The sequence below is a fragment of the Hyperolius riggenbachi genome, chromosome 12 (genome assembly GCF_040937935.1).
Source record: "Hyperolius riggenbachi isolate aHypRig1 chromosome 12, aHypRig1.pri, whole genome shotgun sequence".
Taxonomy (NCBI): domain Eukaryota; kingdom Metazoa; phylum Chordata; class Amphibia; order Anura; family Hyperoliidae; genus Hyperolius; species Hyperolius riggenbachi.
The window spans coordinates 16,106,776-16,117,591 of record NC_090657.1 but is presented as its reverse complement, the minus strand read 5'-3'; the positions used below and the strand labels follow the sequence as shown (position 1 = coordinate 16,117,591).

The 10,816-nt window shown below is 43.5% G+C and overlaps 1 protein-coding gene across 4 annotated transcripts in view; it reads right to left on the bottom strand.

The window, feature by feature from the left end:
- Window positions 1–2,026: 2,026 nt before the first annotated feature.
- The window catches only part of LOC137542408 (ABC-type organic anion transporter ABCA8-like), a 219,540-nt gene continuing 210,750 nt past the window's right edge, over window positions 2,027–10,816 (bottom strand). For all 4 annotated transcript variants that reach the window (XM_068264299.1, XM_068264298.1, XM_068264300.1 and 1 more), the window contains 9 exons: window positions 10,715–10,806; window positions 10,465–10,637; window positions 10,244–10,319; window positions 8,405–8,499; window positions 8,126–8,245; window positions 6,348–6,488; window positions 6,132–6,211; window positions 3,707–3,762; window positions 2,027–3,091 (listed from right to left, as the gene is read on the bottom strand). In XM_068264299.1, coding sequence (XP_068120400.1) covers window positions 2,999–3,091; window positions 3,707–3,762; window positions 6,132–6,211; window positions 6,348–6,488; window positions 8,126–8,245; window positions 8,405–8,499; window positions 10,244–10,319; window positions 10,465–10,637; window positions 10,715–10,806 — 926 coding nt within the window. In that variant the 3' untranslated portion in view covers window positions 2,027–2,998. The remainder of the gene's footprint in view (window positions 3,092–3,706; window positions 3,763–6,131; window positions 6,212–6,347; window positions 6,489–8,125; window positions 8,246–8,404; window positions 8,500–10,243; window positions 10,320–10,464; window positions 10,638–10,714; window positions 10,807–10,816) is intronic.

Genomic DNA, 10,816 nt, shown 5'->3' with positions numbered 1-10,816 from the left:
GATAATGGATAAAGGAATTAGGGGAATGAGAAAAGGAAAAGATCTAGCACCGGGTCCACACAGCAACAGGGCATTTAACCTGCAATACACAACCAATCACATGCACACCATATGAGTGGATGCGGCCATTACGATACTCCCACTTCCCCTGCAAGACCAGAAAAACACTTCAACTGATTAACTTGTACAAACATAAATTCCTGGTTCATACGGTTGTCTTAGTCTTGGAGCCCCTTCCATTTAATGATGTTGATGATCAACTTACTGCCTCTAAGCCTGGCATGGAGAATTTAGTCCACTTTGCATTCTTAAAATACATCAGTCACTATACGATCTGGGCTAGTACAGGAACAAAGATTAGGATGAGCTGGTATTAACAAGGGGCAAAGACAGGATGGATTCTGAAAATGTACTTGGTATGCTGCCTTACTAGGCCTTTTAAAGATGAGAAAAAGTTCCAATAAATTTGAACCCTAACTTCTTTGAAAGACAGCATGATATGTACTTTGCAATACATAGTCAGATCTTATCATTCATAGGGAGAGTTTAGTCCAAGATCTTCTATGGCGCAGAAGCTCAGGCACACAAACACATGTATGGCCAGATTGGGCTCTAGTGTAACTCAACTTCCTTCTTCTCTACTCAACCATCTGCACAATCCGAACATTTGTATAGTCAAAGCGCTCAAAAGCTGCAGCCACTGGGACACACTCAAGAGGCCACCCTGCAGTGTTAGGGAGTCTTGCCTTGGAATCCTTACTGAATCGGTACAGAACCTAGCCAGGTTTCAAACCCTGGTCTCCCATGTCAAAGGCAGAGCCCTTAATGAGTACACTAACCATAAAACCTCCATTCCTGATCAATCTTCACACTAACTACTCCAATACCTATCCTTCCCCATCCGAATCCCTCTGCCCTGATCTATTCTCTCCACCAAAATCTGCTCTCCTTTCCTTTACTCTTCACTTAACCCACTAGTAGCTTCAACAGAATAATCTCATTTGACATAAGTGCCCAGCTTTTGACCTCAGTCGGCAGAACTCATTGCGCTGTAAATTCTTGGAATGCTTTGATTTCTCTCTACTAGCAGAACATATAGAAACTGAAAGCAAAAGTCCTCTGTTATTGTCTCACACTTCCCCTTAGTGACAAGTGGCCATAAATACACATTACAGCAGTACTAAATTAGAAGCAGGGAAAAGTAACAAATAAATAAAAAACAAAGGCTGAAATAAATTGGCCTGGAGCACTTGAAAGCCTCTAAATAAATTGGCTGCTAAAGGGTTAAACTCACCCGTTCCCATCACTTTTCTCCTAGCAAACCTTCTTCATACCCAATCCCCATTCTCAAATGAAGCTGATTAGTCCCCATCCTTCTTGTGTACCCAAACGCCTGAATTTGCTCTCTTTTTACAATCAAGACCCCCGATGTGGAGGATATTTTAAGAAACACCTCATGTCCAAAGGTTTTTAAATTGTATTTATGATGAACAGATCCTCACACAGGTCTAACTGTTATACAGATGCCATATATAAGGGATTTTGTGGCTCTGTGCAGTTAGTTTGGGGTGTCAGTATGGCTCACATGAGCATCTTGTTGCTGTGTAAGCAGAATATGTCTGAATGGGGCACTCTCCAGGGAAATGACTTCTGATATTTGGAAATTTGGCCGCGTTATACACAGAACACATTGTGTGTTCTGAATGGTGGATTCTCTGCTCGTTCCAAACAATTTCTAATTATAACTTCAGATTTGGAATGTAACCCCCTATTGACCAACATCCTCCAAATTCACTACTAGAGTATACTTATGACCAATGAAAAACAGCAGTGTTAGGAAGCTGAAAAATAGTCTAGGACACAAACCTGGCTGAAGACACCGACAATTACAGTGCTAGCAATTATGTCACAGAAGCAGATAGTGACATCACAAAGGATGGATTATTCCGTAACTAGCTCCGAGGAATTGAAACTGAATTCATGCAACGTAATAATCTTGACTTTGTATAATAACAGATCCACACAGTAGAAAGAAGTATATATTTATAAAAAAAATTCCAGTTCTTAAGACCACATAAAGATGGGATTCACAATCAAGACAATTTTGCACAGCAAGTATCTGGTGCACTCTTGACCAGCTTGGTATGTGGGTGTGGCTTGCAGAGTCTGCATGTATATGTGGGTGTATTGGGTCAGATTGAGGGGTGCCATAGTTTAATCAAGGTAGGGGGAAAGGTTGCGTAAGCTGCCACATCTTTCATGACTCCAGGTGTGGCAGGATGACAGCTGGGCTGTGGATGGGGACCTGACACACTACACAGAAAGCAGCAGCTGTGAGACTCCAAACCCCAGTCACATGACTCTTGAAAACGATGAAGGTACAACATATTGTCTTCTGCTAACCTCCGTGTCACTAATGCTGTTATACACTGAGAGAAAGAGAAGTGGCTCTGAGTACAATGTACAGGTTAGATGATTATGGTCGGTGTTGTTAGTTGTTATTTATAAAGGAATATACAAAAGGTAGTTTATATACAAGAATATACAATAGGTTATTCTATAATTAGTGCTATTAGAAATGTATGCAGGAATAGACTAGGGATGGTGATATGGTCAGTGCTATTATGGATTATCCAGGAACAGAACAGGGTTGGTCATATTGTCCGTATTATTAGGAATTTAGACAGAAATACACCAGGGTTGGTTATGTGGTCGGTGCTGTTAGGACTTCCTCCAGGAATACAACAGGGTGGTTATATGGTGGGTTCTATAGGAAAGTGTATCCAAGTATATATGAGATTACTGCATGACCGGTGCTATTAGAAAGGTATCCAAGGGGTAGTTATATGCTCCGTGATTTTAGTATTGTTATTTATATAATAACGCCTTGGTTACTATAAGAAGGTTACAGATTGCAGGTAATACACGTATAGCAGCAGCAGAGGACATGGCAGTAATAAGGACCTCCTCCTCCAGGGCAGCTCCATCTACCGCACCATCACACACTGTCAGAGCGCAGTTGTCTCCAGCGGAAGGCTTTCTCCACATCAAAGTCATCTTTCTCCTGTTCTTTCACAAGCTCCAGGAACACCTGGGAGACAGGCAAGGAATTCTGGGAATTAGAATGGAAAACTGAGCAGCTTTATGCTATTGATGCTGTACAGTTAGATGCCCAGCGTGGGTTGCTGCTGTACATTATACATTTCTAAGGAGCATCCACTAAACTATATAAAGTTAGAGATTATTTACTCCTAAAGAGAGTCCACTAGGGAGCAGCTACAAAAGCATTGTTTGTTCCTATGGCAAATTCTCTAAGGGGAACTCCACCAGAATAATGCATTCCTATCGAGAGTATTCCAGGGGACATCTGCATCGAGATATTTCTTTGAAATGTTTTCTCTTGGCTGGTGATATCCATATTATATGTATTCTCAAGGAGAATCTTCTAGGGGCTGTTCAGACTTCTCACCCAATCAGATTTGTGGTTACAGCACATGACACAGATGAGGAATCTGATTGGGTAAGGGCCGTGTCACATAAACAGTTGTAGAGTGTAGTAGTTACTGCTTCTCAGATGTCTTAATAAGAAGTGGTCAATTGGCCACTGACCACTCATTTTCTGCTAAACACCTTAAAAAAAAACCAATGTAAAACAGCCCTAATGGTAATTTCAAACAACACACTGGTGACATCAGTGGTGAGTTACCTGCTCCAGTGTTGACTGGGAGAAGCTGTACTCCTCAATGTTATACGTGCGTTTGGCTGTGTGGAAACAAAGATATGGTCAGGTCGCAGGTGATCGTAAAATACCAGCTTCAATGTCTACTCCATAATTGGAAACCGATGACGTTCGTACAATGGGATGCAATGCTTCGTCTCGGTTCCCCAGGAAACAGAGTTTGCAAGGCTAAAATGGAGCGTGGGGCTTTTAGATTTGGGAGCTGCCACTTTATAAGTCTCCTTAATATGATTAGTCCTCTCTAAAGTTCCAGTTCAGTCATGCAAATTCTGGTTGCATTGGTAGAAAAATCTAGCATTTTCTAATCATCACTATTCAATAGCACATATATCAGATTCCCCTGTTCATATCCATAAGAATGATAACTCTTATATAACTCGTAAATATTACACCAAAATAATGCAGGGTTGCTATTCAGAGCCAGGTTTGTGTAATGCAGGGAGACATCTGGACTGTTCTGGTGTATTGCAGTATAGAATGAGTAAAACAATGCTTTCATGTCCCCGATGCAAAATTTACACTGTCCTCCCCAGCATTATATGTATGATCATCACATGAGAGGCCACCTATACTGGCTTTCCAATGGCAGCCACTATGTAAGAAGAGGAAATGAATAGCTTGCCAAGGATCACCACTATTCAAAGCACACATAGAGGTGATCATCATTACCACAGCAACACCAACAAAGAGATAAAAGCAACTACTGGAGGGTGACCCATTTGGGCCCCACAGGGCCTTGGTGCAGTTGCATTCTATGCATCCCCTGCTGCTACACCACTGTATCTACTGAATGATCCCTGGGCCTAATGCAATAAAGTGCAATATACATTTTTCTTGCTTATTGCACCTTACTGTATCCTGCATCCAAGCATGATACAAGGGTTCTCAAACTGGGCGCCACTGCCCCTGGTGCACCCTAAGCACCTCCCAGGGGTGCCTCAGCGTTCATCCCCATCCTTTGTGCATTGCCATCAGGTAAACTGCATAGCTACTCGATAGGAGGGAAATGATGCCTAATCAGAATCACTAGCTACTGAAGGGGGGCTCTGCAGCCTAATAAAGGTCATAACAGTAGTTGTTTTTGCCCAGGGGTGCCTTGAAAATATTTCAAAGCCATTAAGGTGCCCTTAACGGTAACAGTAAAAAAGGGCGCAGGAGGCTAGTGGACAAATCGGGCGCCGCCATTCACTCCCATAATAAATATCGTTTACTGGGTGCCGAACAGGAAAAAAGGGCGCCCGAGAATAATAACGTTTTCCAACGGCGCCCGAAGATTTGTAATGTTTTATAACTGCTTGTGATGATTTACGTTTCCTATTTCAATAAAACATTATTTTAAATGTTATCCCTTGCTGTTTGTAAAACATTATTATTCACAAAATAAAGCGATCAGTACGTAACGTAAATTGTAATATATTTTATCCCTTACTGTTTCTAAAACATTATTCTACACACAATACAGTGATCACTAAGGAGGTTCTTAGGTTTAGGCACCACCAGGGGGGTCTTAGGTTTAGGCACCATCAGGGGAGTCTTAGGTTTAGGCACCACCAGGGGGGTCTTAGGTTTAGGCACCACCAGGGGGGTCTTAGGTTTAGGCGCCACCAGGGGGGTCTTAGGTTTAGGCGCCACCAGGGGGGTCTTAGATTTAGGCGCCACCAGGGGGGTCTTAGGTTTAGGCGCCAACAGGGGGGTCTTAGGTTTAGGCGCCACCAGGGGGGTCTTAGGTTTAGACACCACCAGGGGGGTCTTAAATTTAGGCAACACAAGGGGGTCTTAAGTTTAGGCACCACCAGGGGGGTCTTAGGTTTAGGCACCACCAGGGGGGTCTTAGGTTTAGGCACCACCAGGGGGGGTCTTAGGTTTAGGCACCACCAGGGGGGGTCTTAGGTTTAGGCACCACCAGGGGGGGTCTTAGGTTTAGGCACCACCAGGGGGGGTCTTAGGTTTAGGCACCACCAGGGGGGTCTTAGGTTTAGGCACCAATACGGGGGTCTAGGGGTTAGGGGTAGGTACAGGGAGGGTTACTTACTAATTTTTTTATAAACGTTATTATACGTTTCACTTTTTAAACAGAAGATTAACGTTTTCACAATTGCCAATTTCATGCACATTATTTAATGATTTATAACTTTATAAAACATTTTTTTTAAACGAAATATAGTACATTATGTTTTTAAACGTTATCCATGTTTATCGTTTAAAACCCCGCGCCCTTTTTTCCCAGCGCCCCTTTTTAACGTACGTGCCCTTAACCCCCAAAACTTTGAGAGCCACTGCATTATAGTAACCAGTGAAGTTGCCTGTGCCTTGTAAATCAGTTAATGGAGTGTAAATAACTGTGGACACCTCCCTTCCCCATGGATGGATGAAGCTGTAATGAGAGTCTCACCTTCCTCTAACTGTAAAAAGGCTTGGGACAAGGAGCGGACATCTCCCATTGGGATTTTATACACCAGCAGCGAGGAGAACCTAGAACAATTGATGAAGAAACATTGGCATTTGACTAGTGCAAGGATAACTGGACTGGGAGGCGCTAGTACTGGGCACTACACAAATGTCTAAGAAAAATAAAGCCTAAACAATGTGAATAAATCAGACTTATCACCTGTCCTGTCTGGCTGCTTGTGGAAACATCTTGGTGACCACATGGTGGAGTTCATCTGCTTGCAGGGAATCCTTCACCTTCATCTCCAAGAGATAACCCTTCCCAAACTTACTCTTCAGTTGTTGGATAGAGCCAATACATCTGCAGCAAGAGGACAACATGACAGCCATGTTACCCTCCATTCTTCTTGGTATACATTTCATAGCATAAGGTAAACCCCAGATGACCAGCCCTTTTCACCCCATCCAACAACATAACTCATCAATATGCATTCCATGAGATCCTTCACAGAAGGCATCCTTATGAGGTGATTCTTTTATCCACCGATATACATCACATAAGACATTTTCCAGAATAGAAGCCCTTAATCACAAGGCCTTATTACCCATGTATCCCTATAATAAACCTCCAATTAGAGAAATCGGAGAGGAGAGGTCGTTATCTCATGTCAACATCATCCAATAATTCCTACAACATACCTTTATCACATGTGCTACATATTAATCCCCATATAATGCATATCATAAGCGACACTCCAGAGGAAGAGTCTTTATCAAATGACCATATTAACCACCAATCTCGATAATATGCATTCATAAGAGATACCTCAGAGGAAGAGCCCTCATCACCTGGCCATATTGCCCTCCATTCCCTATAACATGTATACTGTAAGAGATAGCCCTTATCTCAAGGCCACATTACTCACCAATTCCTATAACATGTATATTATATAAAATAACCCAGAAGAGAAGCCTTATTGACAACCCACAACATAATTTCCACGGAAGATATTTGTGACGCTAAGACTTTCTCAGGTGTGGACATTAATCTATGCACCAGCCACATCATACAGATATCTGCAACCATATGTATTTAAGCACAGCTGTGATTTTAACCCTCTAAGTAATGTCGGCTACACATGCTGCCATGCATCTACAGAGTGAATCAGAGATTGTAAGCACACAAGATTTTTACAGTAGCATTCGAGGCAGATCTCAATTCTTTTCCTATACTTCAAAGCATGGGAACATGGTCAAAACATTCTTTTTAATTTTTTTTTTGAAAATTTTCATTTTTGCCCTGATCAAGTTTATAGAGTCCAGTTACTGCAAGGGCAGCTTTTACCTGTTCCAATGACAGCCATATACTGGAAGCTAGAGTTCACTAGAACTCATTGAGTACTCCGTTTTAGAAGGTTTAAGACTTGCCATATTTGAAACTATTATAGTAGTAGTCACTCTCTGCTGAACCCGGTTTTGTTTAGGATGAGCAAAGTGCTTACATATATTTCATGCTGTGGAAGACAAAGATGTGAAAGGCTGCCTTTTTTTCTATTTAATTATGGCAATTTCTTGACTGTCTCACTGATCCTGTGTAATCCTTTCAGCCACAGACCCGGAACGAGTATGTACATCAGGCACTATGGCTATATTAGCCACATGCTTGTTTCAGGAGTGTGATTCAGACACAACAAATACCAATGTAGGACTAGGAGCAGCACTCGTGTAGGAGAATAGGTGTGCCACAACTAATAACCTCTGAATCTCCACCCCGAAAAGTAAAATAAGTCCTTTTAATGGTGGTTTATATTGATACAAACCGCCTTAAATGACAGCGTGAGCAGTTTTGTCACTAAGGTGACCTCTGATTATGTTCCCCATATCCTTGCCTACCGCCTATGTACGCAACCAAACTGTTGGAATAAAAAAGATAATTTTGCATGGTTTGAATTAATGTTATGTTCAGCATGTGGAAGTGCCTAGCAGTGCTCTCCTCACCGCAGCTTGCCGGACACCATAATGGCCACGCGGTCACACACGGCTTCCGCCTCCTCCATGTAGTGTGTGGTCAGTATGGCCCCTCTGTCCTTGTTCTTGAATGCGGCTCGTATGGATCTCCTGTGGCAAAGAACACACAATAAGAAAACAATACTCTAAACATAAGTTCCTATAATGCTTCAAGCAGCTGCCCTAAAATAAATAACACGTAATGCATGCTACGAGGTGAGTATCACCTAAAGTTCTGCTTGGTTCATCCCAAAGAACCAGAGAACTTACCAAAGTCGTTGCTGCCCTTTGGGGTCCAAACCAGTAGATGGCTCATCCAGGAGCACAATACTTGGATTACCTAACATGCTGATGGCAAAACACACCTAAGACATATAAAACACACAAGTTAGATGTCATACTCAGTAAGCTGTCACTACTCTTGTGGTCTCCAACATACTAATGGGAAGTCTCCACCCCACAGGTGAACGCAAGGGAGGGGGGGGGGGGTACCACTGCCCAGAATCCCCCCTTCCCTTCTGCAAGGACGGCACTGGGGGAGTTTGGGCAATGCTATTCACCTGCTCTCCCACCACTGTTTAACCTCTTCTGCTCCTGGCACCCTCCTCCAGGAAGTCTGGGTCCCCCTGCTGTATTGCCAGGTGTCATACGTTACAACTCAGATCAGCGTGACCGTCAGTCAAGGCAGCTAGTGTTGCCTGGTAACACTGGCCGCCGTATACAGGAAATTACATCTATTTACTTCCTGTACACTCTTGGAGAAAGAAAACAGAAAAAACTGGCACCAGTATGCGGCAGGGATGGAACGGCCACAGATGGGCTTACCTGCAACGTGCACCGAATGCAGAAACGTCTTGAAGAAAGAGGAGAAGCGGGCACTGCTGCATAAAATCCCTTTATTGTGGCCGGGTTACAGAGTGGTTGCAGTGGGGGGAGAGGGTTGCCTGACAGCTGTTTCGCAGGTATGCAACCTGCTTCTTCAGAGCCTCTGAAGAAGCAGGTTGCATACCTGCGAAACAGCTGTCAGGCAACCCTCTCCCCCCACTGCAACCACTCTGTAACCCGGCCACAATAAAGGGATTTTATGCAGCAGTGCCCGCTTCTCCTCTTACTTCCTGTATACGGCGGCCGGCGTTACTGTGTAACACTAGCTGCTTTCACTGCAGGTCGCCACTCTGAGGTATGATGTACCCTACCGGGCAATCCAGCAGAGGAATCCAGAGCAGAGGTCAGGGGGTAAATCATGGGGGGAGAGGGTGATGTAATCTGGCTATATACCAGGGGGATTTGGCCATATACAAGGGGGTCTGGCATTATACATGGAGGGATCTGGCTATATATACACAAGGGGAGTCTGGCTACATACAAGTGGGATTTGGCTATATACAAGGGCACCTGGACATATCCAAGGAGGTCTGGCTATATACAAGGGGGATCTGGCTATATACCCTGGCTATATACAAGGGCTATCTGGTTATATACTAATGGAGAATCTGACTATATATACTGGCATTATTACTAAAGGGGGATCAGGCTATATACACTAAAGGAGGATCTGGCTATATACTAAAAGGGATCTGTATATATACACTGAAGGGGGATCTGGCTATTTAAACTGAAGGGGCATCTGGCGATATATACTAAACGGGGTGGCAGGGTCATCTGCCTATACACTATAAATGAGGATCATGTGGCTACCTATCCTATTGGAAAGTCATCTAGCTACCTATACTATAAATGAGGGGGTCATCTAGCTACCTGTACTATAAACGGGGGGTCACCTGGTTACCTATACTAAAGGGGGGGGGGATAATTTGGCTACCTACAATAAATGGGGAGTTATCTGGCTACCTAACTGCTGCCACATTATGTATATTTTGTGGGCAAATGCTGCGTGAGAGATCATTGACAACATCAGTTTTGTAACTCAATTTCACTGTGCTGTGTGAACTTTGAGTTCCTCCTGAGTATGATGCGTGGTGAAGGCACAATTGTCTGAACAACAGTATCCTAGAACTGGTCAACTAAGTTCTCCAATAACTCAAGTGAAGCAGGGCCAGACAGCATTATATTCCTTATTAACATAAATCAATTGTTCTGTCCCATCACCTTTCTAGAAACACCCATGGACAGCTTCTTGGCTGGCTTATCCAGATGGTCCGTCAGCTCCAGAGCTTGTGCCACTCTGTAAAAGAACACCAGATCGATAACGGTGTCAGTCTAGATAACACATTTCTCAAATAACATTCTGAGCGTAGACACAAGGCCCGTCTTGGGGAAGAGATGGTCACGTATTTGCTACCTGACTTCTGAATTCATTTTAGATATACCTTCTGATGGCTGAATCCCCATCTTCTTTCTTCATTCCCTTCACAGCGGCATAGATCTCCAGATGCTCCCGAACACTCAAATCTGGCCACAGTGGATTTTCCTGACTGCAGTAACCCAGGAATGCCACAGAACCATCAGAGGAGCTGCTCGACCCCACCCCACAAAGTTCCACCTGCAAGGGGCATATGATGAAAACTATAGGATACAAGGTTACCTCTACAAAAGGCATTGTTACGACTATCTACTCACCTCCCCTGCTGAGGGTCTGAGATCTCCAGCAAGCATATATACGGAGGTGGTTTTTCCAGCGCCATTTGGCCCCAGCAAGCCCAGAACCTCACCTGACAATCA